Here is a 26,363-nt window from a genome sequence, read left to right on the forward strand (position 1 = left end):
GTGGTGGCAATCAGGACTCCCAACACAGCTCTGGAGCCCCTGGCACCTCCCCATTTCCTGGTCTCAGGGCCCAGGTTATCTTTTGAGCCATATGGCTGATAGCTTTATCAGAGACTGCCAGGGCCTGAGGCTCTCAGCTGCGTCCAGACCTAGCCCCCCCGCCCCCCGCCCCCCAGCCAGGCTTCTGTCTCCCTACTACGCTGAGCCCAGCCGCTGCCAAGTGCCTGCCACCCCTGCCTCACCCCAGCACCCTGAACCCAACGCCTGGAGGAACCTTTCTGATTCTACTCAAGTCCAGATCCTTCCCCTCCAGCCTGCCCCAAGGCCACTCTAACCCCTGAATCACACCATACCCTTCCCCACAGAGCATCCTCCACCAAGTCCAGGCTCTTTCACTTTGGCCTATAGACGGGAGTTTGAATCCTGACTCGTCCCCCCGCCCCCCCATTCTGGAGCCCCAGGCAGTGGCTTTCCTTCTCTGACCCTGTTTCCCCATCCTACCCTGGTCAGGTTTTGGTGAAGAAGTGGTCATTTACATTGTGGACTCTGTTCAGCTTATGTCCAGTGAAGCCTGAATGGTCCTCACACATGTCACCTTCTCCACTGACCATGACCCATGGCCTCACTGGAGCTTGGCCCACACTGGGTACTCCAGGATGGAAAGGACCTCCCCAGGATCTGCTGCCTCCTGCAGGCCAGGACTGTCAATAGCAGTCGGGACTGATGACCTCAGGTGTGCCCACCTGAGCTGGGACTTGGAGGGCTACCAGGCCAGCACAGTGATGGGATGGGCTCTAGATCCCCACATCCGTCATGGGACCTGAAGTCAGGTGGCCCCCTCCCATGCAGTGAATATGAACGTCCCAGAGCCATGCAAAACAGGCGGCAGCTGGGTGGGTCCTGCTTTATTCAGAAGGCAAGGACCCCTCTCCTGGTTGCTCCATGCCCACCGGGGGCCTGGGGAGAATCAGGGGGCCCGGGGGCCAAAGGAAGCTCCTGGCTCCCCCAGCTCCAATCAGGGAGGAAGCGGGCGGTGGCCCACCCCTACCCTCGCCTGCAGTCCGGCCCTGTCTTCTGCCCAGACAGTCTGGGTGGGGAGGGCCCTGGTCCGCTCAGCCCGACTCAGCTTCGGCTCCTTGAACTCCAAGAGGCGCCGCTGTACAGGGCTTCCTGGATGGCGTGGAGGTGGCGGCCACACGATGGCCAAGATTGAGGGGTCCGGTGGCAGGCAGGGTTGTCACCCACAGTCTGAAGGGGCCATGGGGGGCCACTGGCACGGGGGGCTCCGGGCTGCCTGGTCCAGGGGTCCGAGGCCAGGCCGGGGCGGCAGGGGTGGTGGGGGCGGGCGTATGGCTTGGGCGATGAGGCCGGGCAGGGCCTGCAGGGAGGCGCCCAGGGCATCCAGGCGGCCTTCGAGGGCAGCCAGGCGGGCCTCAAGCTCCTCGTGCTGGGCGTGCAGCTCGGACATGAGGTCGTACAGGACATTCTGGGTCTGCCGGAGACAGCGGGAGAGAAAGGAGAGGCCAAGTGAGAGACAGCAGAGGACAGACACACAGAGAGAGAGATGGGTGACCAGCCCCAGTTGGGTGGGAGGCCACTAAGAAGGACCCAAGTGGGGGACAAGTGCGAGGACACCCCTGCCCCACAGGTCTCTCGCTGTACCGCAGGGAATGGGCGAGAGGAGAGACAGGTCTTGAATGCCAGGCTGGGGACCCCCAGGCCTGGGGAAGGTTGGGGTGGTCCCGGGGTGGGGGAAGGCATGCCGGTTCTGGGCTCACGCTGCTCCAGGCTGGGAACATGGTCGAGGGGGAGGAGGCCCAGTTGTAAACCACCGTCCCTCCCGCACCCCACATTAGACTGGGGAGGGACAAGGGTCAGCGGCAGGGTGGGGCAGGGCAGGGGGGCAGTGACCAGTCCAAGGATCTGACCCAATCACAGATCGGGGAGCACAGCAGCCACAACAAGGACTGTAACAGTCGTACAGGCGATGAGGTATCCCCACCGCCTCGCCTGCTCCCCACAAGCCAACAAGCAGGAGCCGGTTCTGCCAACGTTCAGTTGGACCCCGGAGGGGAGGCGGCCACTCAGACCTGGGCGCAGCGCCGCTCTCGCCACCAGGCGGCGACAGAACACTGTTCCTCATCTCTAACCTCAGTGGGGTGTCCACCGGACCCCCAGGCAGGCAGCGCTGAGTGGGAGGATTGGTGCTGAGGGGAAAAGAGCCCCCAGCCTCCCGCTGCCCAGCAGGGGGACAAGATGAGGCACCTAGCGCGGCGCCTTGCTGCCTTCCACCTTCTACCGCTGGCCTCTGCCTTCCAGCCTCCGTGCCTGAGCCTCGGTAGGTCCTCCCGGGTCCCCTCTTAGGGTCACTTGACCCTCACCCTGGCCTGCATCAGGGCACCACAGTCCCCAGGGCCTAGGGGAACATCTGAAGGCACCTGGTCTCTGATGATTTTTTTCTGGCCTGAGGTTTAAATTCTTCAAAACGTAGAATATGCGTTTTACTTTTGTCAGAGATACACAAATTAAATCAGCGACGTTGGGTAGGAGCGCATTAAAGTTTAATACTGGAAAACATTTTAACCTTATTAAATTTTAAAAATTAGGAACCCTATAATCCCATCCAATTAAAGCCTTACTTCAAAGGAGGCTTTGTTAAATGTACGGAGAGGACTATACTACCATGATTGAGAGGTTTAAATAACTCTGAAAAATTCAAACTTCAATCATCTATACTAATGGAAGGAAGTGCGATATGGATAATCCCAATTATAATAACTAGTACCTGAGCTTTTCAAAGGCATTTCGTATGTATTTCTAGCTATAATCTCATAGGACATCAAATTAGTTTGGCAAGGGTTTCTGTATGCTCTTAGGATTATGTTCTTGCTACCACCAAGTGATTTCTTCAGGGCTCTACAATATGGTTTTTTTTTCCCCCTATCTATAATGTTTCTTTCCAAATTAAATATATGTAGGTTAATATCACACTGCATTCTCTTGATAATGATGAAGAGAATGAGTCCAAAACGCTCTGGGTATAAGAAGGAGAATAGGACTTAACATCTTCCAAAGATAATATTAAATTAACCTCAGACTAATTAACTGATTATGGGTTGGAGCCAGTGAGCCGAGTTCACATGTGAACCATTCGTGAAAGGTTTGCTGCTGCTCAGAAGGGAGCTCAGAATCACGTGGCAGATATTCTAAGAGCTTGCCTGGCTAAAGATGGGTCACCTGTCCCATCTTGTAGTGGATGAATAAAAAGCGGGGAACAGGGTCGGGCTTGACAATGAAACCAACAGAGAGATTCCAGAAACTGGTCTTAGAGAGCTCCTGCAGCCAACTTTAATTTCCTGAAAGATATTTAACTGCTGCACAAATAAGCTTTCTGCTAATGCTATCATTTGAATTTGTATCCATATATCCAAAAAGAATCTTGTTTTCTCTCCAATTTTAAAGCCTCTATGTAGATATGCCTAAAAAAATAAAATAAAATAAAACAAAAGGGTACTTTATCAGTTTAGCCCACTAATTAGATATTCTGAATTAAGCTATTTTATTAGATACTATTTAAAAAAAATAAAATAGCTGCCAAAGTTAAAAAGTGGTCTACATGTAGATATAGATTCCTAGCATCTCTCTTTATTGAACACCCCCTATCCTCCTGTGGGGGCCTGACCAGCCTCTGCTGGCCCCAGGGAACCCCCCACCCTGCCCGGCCCTACTGACCTTGGCCAGGTCGGCGAGCGTGTTGGCCTGGTCATTCAGCTTCCCCTGCTCAATCTTCACACTCCGGAGCCTGGAGGACAGGTGGGAGGGTGGGTAGGGGCTGGGTGGAGGCTGTAGAGGAGTGGGGTCCTTCATGCACCCACCCTGCCTGGGGTGGCCTTGTGGGACGTGTGGAGGGGGCATGAGGTGGGAATTAGGGTCAGGCCCCATGCAGCCCATTCCCTCCTAGCACACAGCAGGGGGCAGGGTCTAGGGGGTGGTTAAGCTGTCTCCCAGTGTCCACCTTCTGGCCACATCTAAGTGGCCTGATTCAGGATGTCCTGGGAACTTGGACCTGCACGCCCACCCTCCCCCCCCCCCCCCCCCCCGCCTCCCTCCAGCCCAAGTGAAGACTTCACAGGCCTGCAGGGTGGATACAAGCCCTGGCCACCTCCTGAGGTCCTGAGGCCAGGGGCAGTGCTCCACAAGCTGCCCTGGGGGTGTGCCCTGCCCCAGGACCACCATGCACCCTGCGCCCCCAGGAAGACACTTACTTCTGAGCTCTGGCAGGACCCGGCAGAGCAGAAAGAAATCACAAGGCAATTTTAATCTCAGTGCAACTGGGTGGCACGTGCCCAACCCTGTCCGCCTCCCGCATGCACAACCCCAGGACCAGGCTGGGGGCCCTGTGTGGCTGAGGGGGCAATGCCAGCCCCTTGGGGATGCATTTCTTCTTTTGGACTCCCTCCAGTAGTGCCCACTCAGCAAATGCGGCTGCTTTCACCCTGTGGTCCCATTGTATTCTAGTCTGTGCCGGGCACCTGGCCCCAGAGGTGGCCTTCAGTCCAGAGAACTCTGCCCGTGATGTTTCCCAAGAGGGAGAATGAGGCTCAGAGAGGCAAAGCCAGTGCCCACCAGCACTCCAGCAGGATTTGAACCGGTACCTGCCACTTAGCCTCTGCACCTGGGCCTCCCAACAGCTGCCTGTGGGTAGGAGGGTGGGGAATTGGCCACAGAGTGTCCTTGTCCCTCATCTCCATCCCTTGTGTTGTTAAACTAGCCTAGGGAAACTATACCAGATAGGACTCCTCTCCACTGGTCCAAACTCCATCTCTGCGTGCCCACATGTGACAGATGCTCAGGGAAGCCCCTTAGGGCCCACCCATGCTGGGTACTTCCGGGATCCCTGATAGGACCAAGCCCTCGGTCTGGAGAAATGCGGTGGACGCAAACACCCCAGCCCTGGGGGTGTGAGGCTGCCCCGGAGTGCGGGTAGAGGCCTGCCAAGCTCAGGAATGCCTTTAGCGGGGAACTTGGTCTTGATGTCTTGGCAACCTTCCATGTTATGCATTGAACAGGGTTCCGCCAGAAAGGTATCTTGAAGCCTTACCCCCTCACCCGGTTTCTCAGAATGTGACCTTATTTGGAAATAGGGTCTTTCTAGATTTAATCAAGAGGAGGTCTTGGGGGTGGGCCTGAATGCAAGGATGGGTGTCCTAATAAAAAGGGGGATATTTGGACACAGACATGCACAGAGGGAGGGATGAGAAGACACAGGGAGGTGGCCATGTGAAGATAAGGGATTAGAATGACATATCTAGAAGCCAAGGACCACCCGAGGCTGCCAGAAACTAGGAAAGAGGCCTGGATCAGATCTTCCCCTAGTGCTTTCAGATGGAAAACAGTCTTGCTAACTCACTGGTTTTCTACTTCTGAACTCTGGAACAGGAAGATCATAAAATTTGCTGTTTTAAATCAGCCACTTTGTGGTACTTTGCATCCCCAGCAAATTCATATACTTTCCAAACCCATGCTATGCTCCTCAATCCGTCCTGAGACCATTTCTTCCTTTTCAGTGGCTGCTCATACAGTGCTCCTGCATGGAAACTCCCCAGCTCAAGAATATGCCATGGCTCCCTCATGGTTGCATATCAGACCTCCGGTCTCCCTAGCACCATGCTCATTCCTACCTTCCCACCATTGCCCAAACTGTGGACAATCCTTGGTATGCCTACCCACCTTTTGGTTTCTTAACCAAATTCCAACCACCCTTCAGGCCCTAGTTCAAACTTCTTTGATTTTATCAGCTTTACAGGGCACCTTTTTTTTCTTTTGGCTGGGAAGGGAGTAGGTTTAGGGGGACCTAAGAATGAGTGAGGGGCACCTGGCTGGCTCAGTCAGTGGAGCATGTGACTCTTGATCTCGGGGTTGTGAGTTTGAGCCCCATGTTGGGTGTAGAGGTTACTTAAAAATAAAATCTTAAAATATATAAATAAAGAGATGAATAGATAGATGAATCAATATATAAGAGTGGGGCAGTCCTAAAAAAAAAAAAAAAAAAAAAAAAAAGAGTGGGGCAGTCTTGCCCCAGAACAAAGGGACACAGGTAACTCACAGAGCTGGTACATTCTCCACAAACCTGGCTCTCCTCAATTCTCATCTTCCCACTTACCCCCAACAACCGTCTGGAACACCCATTGGGGCAAAGTCCAGGGCAGGGCCACATCTGTGTCCCCCATGCCTGGCACACAAGCTGGCACAGGAAATGCCAGAGCAATCACCAAATGAACATATGAAGGGTGGGAATGGCAACACTGATAGTTCCCATGTTTAGAAAACACTGTATGGCAGGTAGGCATAGTTGAAACCCCAGTTGTGTTCGATCCACACCTCATCCCTGGAGAAAAGGCACATTAATTATAATTATCACTGTCTCCACTTTAAGGAAATGAAGCTTGGAATAGCACAGTCACTTGCCCAGGCCCCACAGTCAGTGACAGACAGCAGCCTGGGTCCCAGTGGTCAGTGAACAACTGTACGAGCATCAATAAGTGAGGGGTCTCTGTCCTCATGGGCCTTAGGGTCTTGTGAGGACTAAGACCAGGACACAGTGAGACTGAGTAAGTGTGGTACCAGCTCCTCTCTCTGCTTTTTAGATGATGGTGGAAGCAGAAGCAGGAGTAGGGGTTGGGAGTCGGTCCACCATGTGTCACTAGTGCAAGTTCTGTGCCAGGGACTGTGCTGGGCATTCCTGCATATCATCTCATTTAGATCTCTCATTTAGATCTCCTTGCAGTCTTCTGATATAGAGACTTAATATTTGAAACCAATCCAATTATAATAGTAAACACAATAACTGTAAATGGACTAAATTCTCCAGCTAAAAGACAGACTGTTAAGAGCCCCAGGAAACTGGGGGCAACGGATCTGTTTTTTATCTTGACTGTGGTAATTATCTCATGGTTATGTACCTATGTTAACACTGACCAGACTGTACATTTTAAGTAGATACAGTTGACTACATGTCAATTATACATCGATAAAGCTGAGGCAAAGATTATTTAACAGGATTCAAAAGTTGAAGTCCAGCTGGCTGAGCTTCCTCTCCTGTGGGCTGGTCTCCTCATGGGCTCACTCCTTTACCTTCTGGCACCCCGGGAGCTGGGCTGCCCCAGCCACAACCCTAAACTCTCCTCCAGCCCAACCTCCCTAATTCCGCCACTCACACTGGGGTTCTCCATGCTGCCTCTTGTCTCTTTTCTCCACGGCTGAATCAGCAGCCTTCCTGCTGGACTAGTTCAGACTGAACACTATTCACTTCACTTTGTGACTCACTGGTCCCTGTGTCTGGCCTGGGAGCTCTTCAGGCAGGGAACATCTGATTTTCTTAGGGGAGCCCAATAGTGAATAGGTTTTCTCACAAAGTGAGAGATGAGAATCCATGGGCTCATTCTGAGAAGTGCCTAAATACATTTTTTTTCTGTTGTTTGCAATTTTAAGTCAGGTACCACATGACTCGATTGTAAATATAAACTAAAAGTGCCACACTCCACAGGATTTGGAGCTGTTTAAATTCTAGACTGGGTGCTGTCCCATACATTCTATATGTGGCTGCTGAGCCTTGAAATGTAGCTGGTCCGAATAAAAATGGGCTGTAAATGTAAAATACACAATAGGCTTTGAGGATTTAGTGCCAAAACTTTCTAGAATATCTCATTACTGATTTTTATATTAACCATGTTAAAATAATATTTTCCATATATAAAATAAATATATTAAAATTTGTGTCATTTGTTTTCTTTTACTTTTTTTTTTTTTAAATGTGGCTACTAGGAAACTTTAAATTATGTAGTGGTTTACATGGTATTTCTAATGGACAGTGATTGACATATTAGAGCCTGGCATAGCCCAAATCTGGCTAGTTGCCTATTTGGGAAAATAAAGTTTTATTAGAGCATGATCCACCCATTCCTCTTCACTGCAATCCTGCTACAACAGCAGAGTAGAGTAGTTATGACAGACTGTCTGGTCCACAAAGCCTCAAATATTTACTCTCTGGCCCTTTATAGGAAAATTTTGCCAACTTTGGCTGCACACTGGACTCACCTGAGGAACTTAAACTTAAAGCCAAGGTGCATTCCAGAGTCTGTCTGTGCTAACTGGCATTACGTGCAGCCTATAGAATTTTTAAAGCCCTGTGGGTGATTCCAGCCAAGGATGAGAACTACTTGATTAAATAATTTTCAGGGCAAAGGGACAAGAGAGGAAATCAAGTAATTTCCAATTACCCCACATGATCACATGAATCAGGACACAAAGTTAATTCTGAGCTTTCTGGCAGCCAAAGCAAAAGAGGGAAATTGCATTGCTTAACATCTAAAAGGTAAAATAATTTTGGCTATTTTGGAGAATAAAATATGCTTCTTGCCATTTATGTTGTGTGGGTTGCCTAACTTATCAAAAGGTGATTGCCCTGGATAATAGCTGGGCCCATCTCTTGCCTCCTTCTGACCATCCCACCCAGCACAGAGGCTGCAAGCCCCAACCAACTGACCACCCAGAATGGGAGGGGCCATGACGAAGCCACACTGAGCTGTCTGGCCTGGCCTGTAGCCTCCTCCTGAGGACCACAGCTGCCTCCGCACCAGGTGGACACAGAAACGTGAGTGGGAAAGGTGCTGGACTTACTGATGGATGGCTTGGAGGAACTTACGCTGGTGTTTCCGAACCCGGGCGTGGTCTGGCTTCTTCACCAGCCTGGTGTGTTTGTAGATGAGCCACGTCTCCCTGAGAACGTTAGCAGCGGCATTTTTTACCTGGGGCCAGAAAAAGAACAATTCCGTAAGGTAGGCACAAAACTGTAGACAGTTCTGGAAGCTTCCAGAAACTCTTAGAAACTCCTGGAAATGCCCCTCTGGGGTCTTGGGCCTGTAAGGCACGGCCATATTTACATGTCCACATCTGTGCTCTATGAATCTGTGTGTGTGTGCATGTATGTCATTTCTATCATTCAGTACAGGCCAGACCCTTGTTATACACCCTACAAATGTTAAATCAATGAATTTACAGATGTTGATATCTCTCTCACTTTATACATGGGGAAACTGAGGCACAGAGAATGCAACCTGCCAAGATCAGACAGCTTATATATTGTACCTGGAGGCCTGCCTGGCCCCAAGATGCCTGCCTCTTGCTATGTGGTTCAGGGTGGGGCTATGACTGCGCACAGAGGTGGCCGGCCACCTGGGGCCACTGCCATCTCTCTGTGCATGGCTCATGAGCATTCACATGGGCAACAGGGCACAAGGCAGTGCAATGACCTGTGGGCATGTGGACATGCCCAGTGTATTCAGGAGTAAAGTGGGGAGGCTCTACTCTTGAGGACTGGGGAGGGGGGGTGCGGCCGTGAGGGAGGTCTTTACCCGCTTGGTGAGCTGAGTGTCCATCATGAAGTTGTGCACATGTTTCTCTGCCTTGGTGAGCTCCAGTTTCCGGGCCACCACGGCCACCACGAGTGCTGTGCAGCCGGCCCCCTGCATGCAGAGGATGAGGAACACATCAGTGTCCTGCCTCACGTAGTCCCAGGCCGCAGAGAGGACACCCTCCATCCTCCAGGAAGCATGCCCTGATTCCACCCTCACCTTTACCCTCCAAGCCCATAATAGCGTTGGCAGATCCCACCTGTTATTAAGCTCACTGACTCCCAGCCCCACCTGCTTAATATCAGTTGAAAGTCTGGGGAATGTGTCCCACTGATTAGCTTATCTGGTCCCCCAAGAGCTCTGGTAGGTAAGACCACTCTTCCTCCATTGGGCAGAGGGGCTCAGAGATGAGAAAGAGAGAATAGGCAAGATCTGCAGGTACATCCAGGGCTGACAACCATGGAGGAGTGAGGATTGGAAGCATTTCCATCAAGGCTTTGGGGTCTGGGTGCTGGGGATAGAGACCCAGAAGACATGTTTTTCCACACTCAAGGGAGGGGTCAGCTGGCAGGGTGAGAAGGCAGTGTGAGCGAAGGGTCAGGCTGGCTGCCTATTGGTGGTGGGGGGGGAGCATTTGCAGGTAGGAAAGAGCAAAGTGGAGGTCCCAGGAGGTGGGGAAGGGAAGGATGCCTCCCCCATGGTGAGCTCCCTGCTGGATGCAACCACATTCCCCAGGGTGCCCAAAGTGGCAGCCAGACCTCCCAGCTAGTGAAAGAGGTCAGAGAGGACTTGCTCGTCTATCAGGGAGCAAGCAGCCTAGGAGAGAAGGGCAGGAGTGAGGACCCAAGAGAGAGGAAAGGGCTGACAGGTGGAAGAAGGGGCAGCAAAAAGGGACATGGGAGGGAGGCAGAGTCTGCCACAAAGGAGTAGGGGCTGGGAGCCTAGAACATCTGGGAGGTGTCATCGGCTCCAGAGGTGCCCAAGGCAGGTGGCAGGAGCAGGCAAGGCCAGGTGTTCCCCACCTGCACTGAAGTCAGTTCCTGGTGCCTTACCGACCAGGTGCTTCCTCCCCAGGCTGCTACCTCTAAGGAAAGAGGGAGAGGCTGGGCTCAGCTCCTAGGCTGGGGGGGCTGGGGGCCTAGGGGGCCTGGGCTGTAGTTCAGTCTTGCTTGGGGATGGGAGACACTTATGGGGAGGGCTGGGCAAGGGCTAGGGACACCATCAGACAGTCCTGGGCAGGTACAGATGCCCACATGCCCAGCCTGGGCAGGACATGCTCAAGGTTACCCTCTGAGGAAACCCTGTCATGGGTTCCGGGAAAAAGCCCTGTCCACTGTGGCACAGAAACATGCTGGAAAGTTCCCGTGGCATACTATGCACAAGGGAAAAGGACATCTGCCAATTCCACACAAGAGCACAGAAACCACGTCTGGCCAGAGACAGCGGGCTCAGAGGGGGCCTGACGAGGATGCCCTGGAGTTCAACAGCCAAACGCACAGCTGCTGAGTTACTGGAAGGAGGGGACACACCTGGGCAAGGGTGGAAGAGGAGGGAGCTAACAGAAGAGCTTGAGGGCAGCCCTGGTGGCTCGGCGGTTTGGCACCACCTTCGGTCCAGGGTATGATCCTGGGGACCCGGGATCGAGTCCTGCATCGGGCTCCCTGCATGGAGCCCGCTCCTCCCTCTGCCTGTGTCTCTGCCTCTCTCTCTCTGTGTCTCTCATGAATAAATAAAATCTTAAAAAAAAAAAAAAAAAAGAAGAGCTTGAGACCAGGGCGCCTGGGGGGCTCAACTGGTTAAGTCACCAATTTGATTTCAGTTCAGGTGATGATCTTCAGGGTCCTGAGATCAATCGAGCCCCATGTCAGGCTCTGAGCTCAGTGGGGTATCTGCTTGTCCCTCTCCCTCTGATCCTCCCACTTGTGTTCTCTCTCAAAGAAAGAGCGAGCTCAAGACTGACCCAAGCATGACTGTTGGCGTGCACGCCAGGAGCAGAGGCAGCAAGTAAGCTGCAGGACACACAAGGAATTCATTTTCTGGCAGAAGCCAAGGTTCCAGAGAACAGAACTCAGCTTTTCCATCTAATCTTGGGCTTTCTGTGTTTGACTTCACCTTACCTGAGTACTTTTCTTTGTTCGTTTGTAAAGTTTACTTGCTTGTGGTGGGGGCTAGACTGTGGCCGATCTTTTAGTCTTTTCCCCTCCCCTCTCTTGCAAAATAGTGTAATAAATTGGTGTGTGGCCATTTTGCCAGAGAGGGGCCATGTCAGCTTGGCCAGAAGGACGGCCCCAGTGGAAGCAAGGGAGAGGACAAGGACCCCTAGTTTATGCCCAAACAGCTTAGAGGGGATGAAAGGTGAAGAGGGGACACGGGCCTTTGGGAGATAGTGACAACTGAGAGCAATCCACAAGCCATGAAACAGGACGGGCAAAGCCACGACAAGACAACCTCTCCATCTGCGAGAAGAAAGGAAACTTGTGGCGATGGTGTCTTATTTTCCCAAGAATGCATCTCTCTGTGTGGAGAAAAGGAAGGACACAGTCCAAGGAGTGGCCTGGGGTCGAACCTGGGGTGGGATCAGGTTGGTTTCTTTGGCCTACTGGTATTCACTGAGTTTCAGAAATGAACATGTTATTCACTGGGGGCTGGGGAGAGGAGTAGGAGACTGTGCATTCAACAATTCATAATCCAAAACATGGTGAAGTGTTTGTGAAGGAGGTGGAAGTTTGGAAAAAGAAGGTTCCAGAAGGAAGGGATGAGCAGGAAAATTGGTGATGGAATCAGGGAAAGGAGATACCCAATGTCAAAGGTTACCCTCACCCACAGTTGGCCTTGAGGAGTCTTTGGGGAGATGGGGTGCTGCCAGGGCCCACTGAGTCACATGAAACAAACTTCACACCATGGCGGCTCTCCGTGGGGTGCTTGGGATACCTCAAAAGTCATGCAAGGATGGGGGGAGTTGGGCTGTGATGGCACAACCCAGAGGGTGTTGATTGGGTGTTCACAGCATTCACATAAAGGAAGAGACTTGAACCCTACAACGAGCAGAAGTGGGCACTGGTTACAGCTGGGGAAACTGAGGCATGGAAGCATCAAGCCCTTAGGCCTGGACCCAAGGGTGTGAATTCAGCAGGCTGCAGAGAATAAAGGGCAAAGAAAACTCGGTGCTAAGAGTGGACCACAGCATATAGCCCTGTGGGCACCACAGGAACTACATACCCAGGGCTGGAAGAAGCCAAGAAGAGAGGCCTCCAGGAAGCCCAATGGTGGAGATTCTGAGGTCATGGCAGAGGTAAGGAGGAGGGAAGCGAAGGGGCAGGATGACACAAGGAGGAACTCTGATGCATTATAGCTCGCAGTAGGGTGAGCTGCCTTTCAGCAGAGGGTATGCAAGGGCCCCCCACCCTTACCATGATGCCAGTGAGCAGACACACGCCCTTCCCGCAGTAGGTGTGGGGCACCATGTCACCATAGCCGATGGAGAGGAAGGTGATGGAGATGAGCCACATGGCCCCCAAAAAGTTGCTGGTCACTTCCTGCTTGTCGTGGTACCTGAGGGGAGCCGGGGAAGGCCCAGTCAGTCCACACTGGTCTCTCTGCCTTCGTCACAGCCCTGGGCCCAGCAGCACCGGGACACCAGGGCCCTGGGTCCACCAGCATGGGGGGACCCTCACTGCAAATTGTTGATCACTCTGAGGGTTCCAAGTAATAAAGGCTCCACTGCTGGGGCAGGGAGAAGGGGGTGGTTAGCACCCTCCCGAGGGTACCACAGGGCAGAGGGCACCCACACTCCCCTCCCAGGATTCCTTCCAACATTTTCCCTTCACTCAGACCCCAAGCTGCTGCCCAGATTGTGCTCTGTCCCCAGGCCCTGGCTATGGGGCAGAGCGGTCCGAGTGAGGGTAGGTCCACGTGTCCACACGTGTGCCCACGAGCCCTCTCCCAAAGACAGACACACAGACAGATGCAGACACAGGTGGCCACGGGTACCAGAAGCGGCAGGGAGTGGAGGTGAGGATTCAGGTCAGACCGCAGGAAGAACTCCCCCAGCCAGCAGGGCCCCATGGGGGGTGGGAGTGGGGAGAGGACTACTAGGGACGTAGGACGCTGGAGGACTGCAGGACTGCAGGGCTAGGGAGAAAAAGGGAAGTCCGTATGTTTGGGTTGGCACCAGTTGCCCTAATCTGAGCCTGGGGAGGCCTAGGGCTAACCTTTGGGTCTGGGGCAGGCCCCAAAGGACATGATTTTGTCCCTGGTCACAGCCAGCCCTGGGAACCTGGTCACGTGGGTCACAAACAAGTCAACCTAGGGACAGCCCAGGCTGGGGGTCTGCAGGGTCAGTGCCAGGTTCTGCACCAGCCCTGCCCCCAGCCTGCAAAGCCCCTCCAGCTCAGGGAGCCCTTTCCAGGGGACTCCTTCCCATGCCTCAGGCCCTGAGTGTGTGTGTGGGGGGGTGTTTCAAGGTTAGAGGTCAACTGAGGTGGCACAGAGAAGGTGGGCCCTCTTCTGTGGGCAGTGGCAGGGCAGGGGAACTGGGGAGCAGGGGAGCTGCTCCAGGCAGACCGGACTGGAGTCAGGGCCTAGAGAGGGGAAGGCAACAGAAGCCCAAAGGTGGGTGGGAGGGATGGAGACCTCAGCGGGTCTGATGTTTGGGAGTCTCTGCCCAGCCCTGGGGGCCAGATGGCCATTCCAGGGGAGCTGGGACTGAACCCCATCTTTCACTGGGGCACCTGAGCCCCAAGTTTCCCTGACCTCCCCCTCTCAGTAGACCAGCACCCCACGCCCAGGGGACAAGAGGAGAGGGAGGCCCTCCAGCAGTGGGGAGGGGAGCCCTGGGCCTGGCTGGAGCTGTGGTGATGGCTGCGGGACCCCCGGGACTACCTAGGACCAGGGAGTGGGGGGCATGCGGGAGGCAGGGTGGGGATGGGACAGAGCCACAGGGGCGGAGCGAGGCAGGCGAGGGGGCTTCAAGCAGCATCAGAGAGCTCAGAATTTAGGATTGGCTGCCCCCCCGGTCCTGCCCCGTTCCCTGCCCCAACCTGGGGACCCCTACAATGACCCAGACTGCACCTCAAGGACTCCCGATGAGGAATACCCCCTCCCACTCCCCAGAACACAATCCTGACCCTGCCCTGACAGGGTCGGGGGGTGGGCTGTGGACACTGGCATGGTGGTATATCAGGAGTCCAAGGAAACCCTGTCAGGTCCCGAGACGGTAGGCTCGATGACAACAAGAGCTGGGCCCTCATCCCTATGAGCCCCACATCAGGCTGAGGCAAGGACCATGGAGGGGGGCTTAAAGGGATGAAGACTGGGGCCCCTGGGAGGCCGGTCCAGCCCAGGGACCCCCCACCCCCACCCAGGAAGCCCAGTCCCAGTACCACCTGCCACACACCCTTCCAGGGCCTTGCCCAGCGAGGCATGAGGTAGGAGAGGCTCCTTCCCAGGCAAGGTACTCCCATGCTCTGAGAGGCCCAGTGGAGACCCTCCCTTTCCTGAAGCACCCTGCAGGTCCAGAGAGCTGACCAGGAATCAGGCCTTGGGAGTGTCCCTTTGCTCCCGAGCCTCTGTTTCCTCATCTGTAAGCTGGGCTGGTGGTCTGCACATTCCAGGGCTGTTCAGAACCAACCCCATGCAGGGAGGGGTACTAAAGGCCTGGCCGGTTTTTATTTATCCCAGACCCACTAAACACTTGGGAGGAGATGTCCAAGTCCCCCAAGGTCCACTGCCCAAACAAAACCCTCCCCGGCCTTGGACACAAGGACCTCCAGGATGCCCAGTGGACGCGGCCCAAGAGCAGCCTGCCGCCTGCTGTCCTCGGCCCGACTCCAAACTTGCCTGCCCCGGCCCTGCTGGGACTCTGGGCTGGTGGCAGCCACCCCACCTCACCTCCCTATGCCCTCCCCTTGCGGCAGCTAATCTTAAATTCCTGGCGGGCGGGACAGCAGCAGCTCTGTACACACAGCTTGGCCAAGGGTAGGACTCACATGTTTTCCCTACAGTCCGGTGGGGCGGGCAGAGGGCAGAAGGAGAGCAGGTTAAACTGGGGGGAAACAGGCAGTTGGGAGCTATCTTGTTCCTGCTGCCTCCACTGCCCTGGGCCAGAGGTCAGAGGTTGGCAGCTCGCAGTGGAGGAGCACAAGACCCCCCCTACCCAGGGGGAGAGAGCCAAGGCCCCAGAGGGGTGTGGATTGAGGTAAGGGTTGAGTACCCCCTGGAGTCCCAGGGATGAGGGCGCTGTGCTCGAGGGCTGAGGCCAGGAAGTGGGTGCGGGTGGGGGGTTATCCCAGGGATAGGGTGTGGGGGTTTGATGGCCGGGGGAGCCCTGGGGCTCTGGAGCCAGGGGTGGGCGAGGTGGTCACTGGGGCCAGGACCATACCTCTCACAGACTCGCACAGTCCAGGCAGCGATGATCCAGGAGGAGATGCTGAAGACGAGCAGCACGGTGCCGGGGCAGATGGTCATGAGCGTCTTCATGACGAAGCGCGTGTTGAAGGTGATCTTGTTGAGCGCGCCGATGCTGCGGCTGGAAGCGTCCGTGAATATCTTGCTGTGCAGCAGCATGACGCGGCCCAACAGGTAGAGGCGCAGGAACATGGGGACGGACAGCAGCACGTCCACGTCGGCCTCGGCTGCCGACGGCGCGTATGTGAAGGCCAGGCGGGCCGTCCACGTGAAGCGGTAGTGGCCGGGCACCGGGTGGATGGCGCACACGGCTAGCTCCAGAGAGATGAGGAACACGCGCTCGCACGTCATGGCGATGCGCCAGTCATCCGCCCCGTTGTCCACCATGAACAGCTGCGGGGGGCAGGGGACAGGCAGTGGTGGTGGGTCTCGTACTCGTGCCTCTGCCCCCCACCACGAGACCCCAGCCCAAGAACCACCCCCACCCCCACCCCAGCCCCACCGGCTTTGCTTTTATGAGAAACGCGGCCTCAGATGCGAAACTCCCTAGTTTGGGGGGGTTAGCCACAATTCCAATTAAATGTGGATCAGGCATTCTGGAAAAAGAAAAACACAGAGTGACCAATGACCCAGCAATCTCACTCCGAGGCATATATGCAAGAGAAATGAAAACAGGCATGGGAACAAATCCCTGTACACGAACAATTGCCAAGAGTGGAAGCCACCCAACTGTTCATCTATGAATGAATGGGTTACCAAAATGAGGTCTTTCCACACAATGGAATATTATTAGCCACCCAGGGGCACCTGATGGCTCAGGTGGTTAAGCATCTGACTCTTAATTTTGGTTCAGGTCATGATGGCAGGGTCGTGAGATAGAGCCCTGCCTCAGGCTCTGCGCTGGATGCAAGGTCTGCCGGAGACTCTCTATCTCTCTGCCCCTCCCCCCAATTCTCTCTCTCAAATGAATAAATAAAATCTTTTTTTTAAAACGATTTCATTTATCTGACACAGAGAGAGCGAGAGAGCACAGCAGGGGGAGCAGAAGAGGGAGAGGAAGAAGCAGGCTTCAGTGGGGACGGAGCAGGGAGCTCGATGTAGCGTTCGATCTCAGGACCACCTGAGCCAATGGCAGTCGCTTAACTGATTGAGCTACCCAGGCACCACATATCAATAAAATCTTTAAAAAAAAAAAAAAAAAGGAATGAGCTCTGATACTTCCTACCACTCGGAAGAACCTTTTGAAAACATACTGAGTTGAAGAAGGCAGTCATAAAAGGTCACCACCCAGAGCCAAGGGGGTAACACTGCCAACCCAGGGGGTTCGGAAGCTAGAGCACAGAGCCCAAGATTCTTTTTTTAAAAGATTTTATTTATTTATTCATAAGAGACACAGAGAGAAAGAGAGATAGAGACATAGGCAGAGGGAGAAGTGGGATAGATTGCCCAGTGTAGGACTTCAATCCTGGACCGTGGGATCACGCCCTGAGCCAAAGACAGCCGCTCAACCGCTCAACCGCTGAGCCACCCAGATGTCCCCAGAGCCCAAGACGATTATTCTCGAGCAGGGCAGGGGGCAGCGGGGGAGGAAGGAGGGAATAATCTCAAGCTGACTTCACACTGAGCACAGAGCCCAACTCAGGGCTCGATCTCATGACCCTGAGATCAAGACCTGAGTTGAAGCCAAGAGTCAGACAGATGCTTAACTGACTCAGCCAGGCGCCCCAGGGCTTCGTTTTTTAAGGGTTGAATCCTATTTCATTGTAGGACACAGGACATGCACCACCTGCTTTGGGTTATTTCTGCTGTTTGGTTATTGTGGATAGGGCTGCTATGCACACACGTGTACAAGCTCCCTGTGGATGTAGGTTTTCATCACTCTTGGATGTCGTGGAATTTCTGGGTCATATGGTATCTCCAAGTTTCACTATTTGAGGAACTGCTTCCTCCCAGCTCACATATCACAGTCCCCTCCACTGCCCCCAGGCACATCCAGGGCCCCTCCTTCGTGCCAGACCCTGGGTGTCCCCAGGGATATCTGTGGGTGATGCAACCCAGGCAAGATTTTCCAACACCTGTCTTTTTTTTTTTTTTTTTAATTTTTATTTATTTATGATAGTTACAGAGAGAGAGAGAGAGAGGCAGAGACACAGGCAGAGGGAGAAGCAGGCTCCATGCGCCGGGAGCCCGATGTGGGATTCAATCCCGGGTCTCCAGGATCGCGCCCTGGGCCAAAGGCAGGCGCCAAACCGCTGCGCCACCCAGGGATCCCTAACACCTGTCTTCCATCAGACCAGGGCTCCCTGAACTCAGAGGTCAGAGGCCAGACTCAGAAGCCGGCTCTGACACCCTCTGGCACCCCCAGGCGATCTCTGCCTACTGTGGGCACAGGTGCCCAACGTGCTCTGAGCTGGGCTCTCTGGGGCCCACTGAGGTTTCGATCAACTCCTGAAATAGGAGAACAAACTCCCTGACAGGTAATAAATCCTTCAAGTGCAGGGTCTGATCGAACAGGAACAGAAGCCTGGTGTTACAAACACTGGTTTCCAAGGTTGTAAACCCTCGGAAGGCCCCAGGGCTGTGAAGGCGACTTATGTGTGCCATACCCCAGCTTACCTCCGGCTCCCTTACTGTTCTTTTTTTTTTTTTTCCCAAATAATCAGTGAAAAGTAAAACATAGACAGGCATTCCAAAGAAATTTAGAGGGATCTAAAGGGCGTGTCTTCACAGAGGTCTTTTTTCTTTTTTCTACAAAGAGACTACTGGTCCTTTTACATTTTAGGGGGCTAGGGTCCCAGGTGGCTGGTGTCGAGGGATCTCTGGGACACAGGGAGGGGAGCTGCCCTGGCCAGCTGGACACTGACCTGGATCTCCCGGGCGTGGTAGAGGATGACCAGGCCCAGCAGGATGACTGTAGAGAGGCTGATGAGGCATTTGAGTGCAAATGAGTACAGGGACTCCTGAGCAGAAAGAGAGAGCAGAGGGCAGGAGGACAAGAATGCTGAGGGATGGGCAGCCCTCCTGACCCCCCACCTGGGCTCTCCACTAAGGAAGCTATGCTCCTACCTTACTCCTTAGGCCTGGGTTGACAGCAAGGCTGGCCTATACTTTAGAGTTTATAAGGCCTGGCCTCACGTAGGCACAGGACTTCACAGTTTATAAGGCCTAGCCTCATCCACCTTCACTGTTTCATAGTTTACAGGCTGATATGCCCCAATCTCTCTCTGTCCTCATACACGCTTGGGCAGCACGAGGGGACACACAGCCAGGCTCATAACCCAGCCTGATGACTCTCAGAAGCAGCAGCTCTTTCCAGGCTCTGTGGCCCAGGCCTTCTCTGAGGCTCTTCTGTCCTGGGCCTGGCCTGGGGGGCAGCCCCCTTTCCCCACCTTAAGCCAGGGTGTGTGCCCTCCTGGTATAGGGCAGAAGGAATGGGCTGGAGCCTAACTCTCCCAGGAGGTGGACACAATGGGAGGCCCAGTATCCACCTGACCCCACCTCCAGGTCCCCCCCGCCCCAGCTTCCTCCACCTGTTTCTCCCGGGGCCAATGTGGTCCCTGAGGCCCTGCCCAAGGGGCAGTGGGGAGCCAGGTGGGCCCAGAGGGGACTCCCTGGAGTGCCGACGGGAAGGGCCGTGCCTACCTTGGTGTAGACCCCCCAGGATAGCTCCGTCTCGGTCACCATCACAACAATGCCGAACATGCCGAAGATGAGGGCATAGTCGCTGAGGCGCTTCCGCTTCTCAAAGAGTGCCCGCCGATGGCCCAGGCGGTGGCCCACATTTGGGGTCTTCCCTGAGTCCCTCCTCCTGCCTGCCTCATCCTCTTCATCATCTTCTTCTTCTTCCTGGTCCTGGGGCTGCCCCCGGGGACTGCCAGGTGAAGGCCGGGCTGGCTCGCTCTTGGCCACCACCACCTGGAGGCCTGGGCCAGGTGGGGGCTGGGGGGGGTGGCTGGCCTCGGGCTCTGAAGGGTCTCTGCCCAAGGCACCTAGCCCACTGCCCAGCGGCCGCCCCCCACAGCCATTGTGGCTGTGGCTGTTCATGACTATGTGGGTGCCGGGGTTGGGCTCACTGTAGGCCACCCGGGGCCCAGCATGGCTCAGTGACTGGACTCCTGCGCTGACCTGGGGGGGCATAAGGGACACAGTCATGGAGGGGCCTTGCCAATTGACCAGAGGGCCAGGGACCATTGCCACCACCCCAAAACATTCTGAGGTTCAGGAAGCCCTGAACCCAGAAGGGCTAACACGTGGACCAGCCTCCCAGAAATACCCAAGTCAGCCTACATTTCTCCCCTGCTCAAAAAGCCTCCCAAGGTTCCCCAGGGTTGTTGCATAAAAACCAAAATTCCTCAGTCTGGCCATTAGGTCCTCTGGGGTCTGGCTCTTACCTACCTCAACCTTCTCACTCTCCCCAGAGTCATTGCCTTCCAGCCACATAAGCATCCTCATCACCAGATCCTGACAAGCCTGGTCCTACCATGGGCCTTTGCACCTGCTATGCCCTCTGCCTGGAAAACCCTCTTACGGAAACTTTGCCCACTGATTTTCTGTCTCAGAGTACCTAGAACAATGCCTGGCACATAGCTGACACTCCATAAATGCTTCTGAATGTCTGGAGACGGAACCTGCCAGCAGGTTTGCCTGGGAGGACCAGAGGCTGTATAAGAGTGTGGTTAGGAGGTGGTTCCAAACCAGGCTTGACTCCTTCTGACATTTAGGCTCTTGGACAAGTTAATCTCACCCTACTGAGCCTCCAGTTCTTCCCCTAGAGCTGTCCAAAGGCCTGAACACACATCAGTGTGGGGACATGAGGACCATGGCTGTGCTACAGAGCCCCCCAGCTCCCTCCTGCCTGGGTGGAAGGTCTGAGATCTCCAAAGAGATTCCACGACCAAGGTGGCAACCCGGTAGTTAGCTCTAAGATCCCAGAAAGGATTCTGTAGGGCCCTGTGAGATGTGTTCACCCTGGCCCTGTGACCTCAGGTCAGCCTCGGTCTCCCCACCAGGCTGCCAGGGAGCAGACTGATTGCCCCGACATCCTTGGATTCTGCCCTTGGAAAGGGCAAAGACCCTGATGATAGTGACACATATATGATGAGGCTGCCTGGAGTCTCGCCAGGGTTGCAACTTGCTAGATACTCCCCTGCCCTACCTCACCCCCGCCAACTCCCCCTCCCACAAGCTGCTGTTTAGTGAACATCTACTACATGCCAGGCTCTGTCCTCACAAATTTTTTCCATCAGCTTCACTGTACCCCCAAAAAGGGGGTCCTAGAATTTGGCAGGTTTCATAGATAGGGAAACTGAGGCAACATGTTGTGAAGGGGCCATCTCCTTATAGGGCAGATTCTAGACTGGGCTGCCTTGTGAGATTCTCCCAACAAGCAGGGCAGTGGTAGGCAGTGGGCCAAGTGTTGTCCCCTGGCATGCACTGTGGGCCCCATGTTCCAGGCCCAGGAGAGAGGGCTGTGTGCCCAGACAGGGTGCCTCCTCACACTCTGCGGGTGACAGACCCGGAAACTGTCCCATCAGGATGAGCCATGCTACCAAGCAGCACACAGGCCACCTTGGCCAGGGCATCCACCGCATGCACCACAGGACCACCTACCTGTGCCATTTGTCTGGCACCCCACCCAGACAGTATCTGTCTTGCTCCCTACCGGCCCCAGGCGCTGGTACCAGCATCCAGCAGGAGCACAAGAGATGTTCCTTCCATGGCAGAGTGACCTCATGAGTTTACAACATGTCCCCTCCCTCGCCATTCCCATCCATGACATCAACCAGCCCATGGCCACCTGTGGCCTGACACTTCAGTTCCTAAGGCCTGGCCTCACACAGGTCTGATGCTTCATACGGACTGGTCTCCTGCAGGCCCAGTACTTCACAGTTTATAAGGCTGACCTTGGCCCTGATCTCTCTCTGCCACCACCTTCATGAACATTCAGGTGCCACTCTCCTCCTGGGCTGGGGCCCCTGCTTGCCACTCGCGGGTCCAGCAGCTGCCAGGTAGGGCCGAGAGCTTGTCACCAGGACACATGCAGGAATCCCAGACCCTGCTCTCACCCAGGAGATGGGGCAACCCCAGGCACCACTCCTCCCATCACTCCTGAGAGTGCAAAAGGTCTTCACCCAGGGCTCAGGGGCACAGGCAAGAGAGGCGAGTGGCTTGGAAGACACAGCCTGGAGGGGGTGGGGGTGCTGTAAACGACCTTCCGAAACGCACTGATGAAGATGCAATTTGGGGATGTGACTCAGCCGGCCGACGCACAGGCCAAATTCAGCCGTGTGTCCGCCATGCTCCTCCTTGCCTGGCAGCCTCGTCCTAAGGTGCCCTGGGCAGGAAGGGGTTGCAGGGATGGGTGCAGATGGCTTTTGGGAGGGAGAAAGGCGGGGGAATGAGGGGAGGCTTCCCAGGGCCTCTAGCATTAATGTGCATCTGGCGCTTACTGTGTGCTTATTGGGCTCTTTATCAGAACCATCACATTGAATCTCCATTGCCACTCAGTGAAACCAGTGGCATTCCTGCTCCCATTTTACAGATGGGAGGCAAGGCTCAGAGAAGTTTAGCACCTTGCCCAAGGTCACAAAGCCAGGAAGGGCAAGGACTAAGTTGGTCCCACCCGGGGGGCAGTGGGTGGCAGGATCTGCCAAGTTCCCTCTTGACAAGCCACCATCTGGCCACTATCTGGGAAGGGAGCCAGCCTGGCCCTGACCTTGAGGGGCCACAGAGCTCGGGACACAGGCATGGTAGGTGTCTGACCCTTCCCATGACCTCAGAGGACACAGAAGGACAGAATGGCCCCCCTGAGATTCCATAGAAGGGGGCAGCCCACATTTGCAAGTCTGGGTGGGACCAGAGGGCCCAGGCAACTAGAGACCCCAACCTTTCCATGTCTGCCTTCCCCTCCCCCATTGCAAGTGGGCCTAAAGCTGGTCCCTGGGACCTTCGGAAATTCTCAAAGAACCAGGAGCCCCTCTGAAGCTCTGGCCAAGGTTTGGGTGTCTATGAAAGGGTGTATTTTTCTGGGTGAAGGCTCTGGATTCACCAATGAATTCTAAAAGGTTAGAAACACTCTGTGGGCTACATCTGGTTTTGAGGGTCCCTAGAATCGCCAAAACTGCCTAATGTGTCTGAGGCATGAGACCTCTGTTCACTGAAGGCTGGGATGGGAGGATGAGCCGAGCCCCCTTTTCACACCATCCCAAGAGAAACTGTGGGAATGTGAGCCACACGGGGCATGGGGCCCCTGGGGGGCTCTTGAGGAATGAGAAAGGGTAGGCAGGTGGCAGGGAACAGGGCAGCTGGCTCCTCCAAAGTTTCCCACCCAACAGAAATATAATCTGGCCAGACCCCAGAGGTCCTCAAGTGAGCCCTTTCACCAATGACAAGTTGGTGCAGTGGCCGCCTGAGAGGGACCCCTGGGCGTCCTAGCCAGGATGAAGTCACTGGCCCCTCCTCAGCTGCCTCTTTCAGTAAAGGAATAACTTGGTGCCCCCTGCAGCAGGTCAGCGGCCAGGATGGATGTGAGATCTCACAGAGAAAATGCTTAGCACGTGGCTGTGGGTATGCCTGTGGTGGTGCTGCTGCCCAATGCCACAGTCTGTCCTTCGGAGCTGAACCAGAAGAAGATAGTCTGTCATTCTCCAAGGCAGAGCCCCCTTGGGGTGAAATGCCCACCCAACCACTCTGAGGAACCATGGCCAGAGCAGCACATGGCACAACCTTCCAGAATGTGCGGCAAGCTGTGGGGCATGTGTCCCTGTGGAGAGTGGGTAAAGACCTCAAGACAGCCCCATCAGCATTCTTCGAGCACTAGCTCTGCAGGGTCAACAGGATCCACTTGCCCTCCCACCCCTGGGTGGCCCGGAAGTGGGTACATGAGGCTGTGACTGCCCAATTCCCTTGGCGCCCCCTCCCCCCAACCACCACCAGTCAAGAACCTGCCAGCAGTCAGCGGGGTGCAATTAGCCTGCCCTGCCCTCCCCATGGCTGCCTCCAACAGCGCCCTCCACTCTGACCCTCCACTCTGACCCGTCTCCATCGCCATCTCCCATTTGGCCCCCAGCCTCCAGCACTTACATCTGCAGCCCTGCCCTCCAGGACAGCCGAGGCAGTGCCCCAGCGTCTGTCCAGGGACAGCTGGGAGACCCGGCTCCTTGGCCCCGGCAGGGGCGACTGACAGCGGTGTCTAAAGGCCAGTGGTGAGGGTCTCCTCCCTCCGGTTCCCAAGTCAGTCCCCGGTCACTGCCTTCACCCCAAGAGCTCCCCCCATCGTATCTATGGAGTTTAGAGACTCACTGCTCTACCCCCGCCAAAGTGAACCCAGTACCTTCCCCCTCCGGAATGGGGGGTCCGTGAATCTCCGCTCACTCAGGCAGTGCACATACACACATTCCCCCCCTCCGTGTCCTCTGGGTTGCGGACCCTACGGAGACCCTCTGTCCTGTCCCAAACCGCGTCCCCCTCCGGGACGTGCCCCCCTCCTTGGGCGCTCCCGTCCATCCCACCCCGTACCTGCAGGGCTCGGCTCCCGCGGGCAGAAGAGGCTGGAGGGGAGAGGGTCCCGCGCGGCCGCAGACCCTCGCGTGGCGCCCGGGGCCGGGGCCGGGGCCGGGGCCGGGGCCGCGGACGGGGCGGGCAGCAGACGGCGGGCGCGGGGCCAGGAGGCGGCCGGGCCGGGGGCGGCGGCGGGTGCATCCCCCGCCGCCCTGTCCACGGGCCCGGCCGGGGGCGAGCGCCCGCCCGGGCCGGGAGAGGAGGGGGCGGTGCGACGCGGGCGGCGCCGCCGATTGGTCGAGTCCGGGTTGGCACCTCCCTCGGCGACCCCGCAAGCCCCGCCTACATTTAAAGATCCCACATTCCCGGGAGCCCCCTTCAGCCCCCAGCGCTCAGCTGGTCCTCAAACTCGCTCTCCGGAGGGGCTCAGCGGAGGGGACCTTACTTAGCGAAGCGACAACTCCCGCCCCCGACAGCTCTCGCTAACTCCTAGCCACCCCCTTTCCAAAATCGGGGCTCCAAACTCCAACCATCCCCGCAACCCTTCAAATACACGCATATGCGGAGGGGATAACTTTGCAAAAGCGACTGGACATCTCCCTCCTGAAATGACCTCCTCAGACATCCTGCTTGCAGGATGTTGCCAAGTGGTGCGTGCCTAGGACCCCGACGTGGGGTCCTAGCAGTTGAGGGGGTGCCTGCTAGGGCCATGGGTTCAAGAGGCCATGGGCCTCTTTGGGACTGAGCCCCCACCTCCATTTCTAACCCCTACCACCAATACTAGGAAGGCCAGGCCAGCAGAAGCCTGCTTTGGGGGTATCCAAAACCATGTTCTTTTCTCCTGGCACAGAGGGTGTCCTTGGGCCACTCATTCATTCAACTTAATAATGGCTGGAAGGGACCTTGGGGATGGGGACGGGGGTGGGTGGGGGTGGGGTGGGGTGTTGGTGGTGGCATGGGGCTGTCTTTCCTCCTCCTCCTCCTCCCCCAGGCTGCCTAACTACCTAGGCCTCACCATGTCCCTGCCTGGCTGGGGGTGACTAAGCCCAGCTCTGACCCCTCATCTCTCTCCCAGGCCCCCACTGTTTTCTTCCCAGCTCTGAGCTTGGGATGGGGTCAGGAGCATCTGATTGCTCGTCACTGCCTATTGGCAGCTGATCTGTTTCCGCTGTGGTGTCTGGAAAATAGCTAGACTGAATGAATACGTGATCGGATGCCTGCCTGGGCAGGGGCTGATCTCATGGGCCAGTGAAGAGGCTGAGCAGGGCCAGGTGATAGCCTGGGGTCAGCAGATAAGACTTCTCTTTCTCATCGCAGCCTGTTGGGGACACCCTGAAGTCCTGGCTGTGGTGGCAGTGGAGGCCTGGGGACCATTCATGCCCTGCCACACAGGGGTCCGCATGGGTGCCATGAGTGGGAACCCTAAATGGATGCATTCTCAGCCATACTCTAAGAGCAGCTATGCCTTCTTTATTTCCATCCACCCACCCACTCACCAGCCCCCCACCCCAGGGTAGAAAGAGCTGCTGGGGGCTCTTTCTATAAAGCATGGTAGTGATGGAACCACCCACATCCCCTCGGGACCCGGCACATATCCTTGCACTGCATTCAGTGCCCCAGCCCTTGCCAACCAGAGCCTGCCCCTATGCAGATCCCTGCCCCATGAGAAGCACTCACACTGTGCTCACAAGCTGACTCCGGCCTGTGCAGGCTTCTGCGGAGTCCTCGCAGTATCTGATGCTTTTTGAGTTCAAGTCCAACATGTAAATGTCCAGATATTCACAAAAGCAGCGGCCACAGACCCTGGAGGCTTCTCCAGGCCTCCCACCCTGAACAGGCCCTGCAGGTTCTGTACCCATCTTCTCTCTCTGGAAAGATTCCTCTTTCCCCTTTGGGGTCATCAGCCCTGAGGGATTGGGGACCCCCTTCAAGGGGCTAAACTTAGGATGGTTGACCTGATGAATGCTCACCATCCACTCAAGTCTGCCCTCCTGCCAGCTTGAATCTCACCCCTTGGAGACAAGGCTGGCTGAGGTGGATTGGGTC

General features: G+C 55.5%; 1 protein-coding gene across 4 annotated transcripts in view; it reads right to left on the minus strand.

Annotated features, from left to right (window-relative positions):
- Window positions 1-890: 890 nt before the first annotated feature.
- Window positions 891-26,363, minus strand: part of KCNN1 (potassium calcium-activated channel subfamily N member 1) — a 31,175-nt gene continuing 5,702 nt past the window's right edge. For 2 of the 4 annotated variants that reach the window (XM_077859427.1, XM_077859428.1), the window contains exons 3-10: window positions 19,461-19,943; window positions 18,683-18,778; window positions 15,793-16,211; window positions 12,824-12,965; window positions 9,414-9,524; window positions 8,680-8,807; window positions 3,733-3,802; window positions 891-1,492 (exon numbers count right to left, since the gene is read on the minus strand). In XM_077859427.1, coding sequence (XP_077715553.1) covers window positions 1,238-1,492; window positions 3,733-3,802; window positions 8,680-8,807; window positions 9,414-9,524; window positions 12,824-12,965; window positions 15,793-16,211; window positions 18,683-18,778; window positions 19,461-19,862 — 1,623 coding nt within the window. In that variant the 5' untranslated portion in view covers window positions 19,863-19,943 and the 3' untranslated portion in view covers window positions 891-1,237. Of the gene's footprint in view, window positions 1,493-3,732; window positions 3,803-8,679; window positions 8,808-9,413; window positions 9,525-12,823; window positions 12,966-15,792; window positions 16,212-18,682; window positions 18,779-19,460; window positions 19,944-24,335; window positions 24,492-26,363 lie in introns of those variants that run through there. The other 2 variants (XM_077859425.1, XM_077859426.1) reach the window with 2 other exon arrangements.

The sequence above is a fragment of the Canis aureus genome, chromosome 19 (assembly GCF_053574225.1).
Source record: "Canis aureus isolate CA01 chromosome 19, VMU_Caureus_v.1.0, whole genome shotgun sequence".
In the NCBI taxonomy this organism is placed as follows: domain Eukaryota; kingdom Metazoa; phylum Chordata; class Mammalia; order Carnivora; family Canidae; genus Canis; species Canis aureus.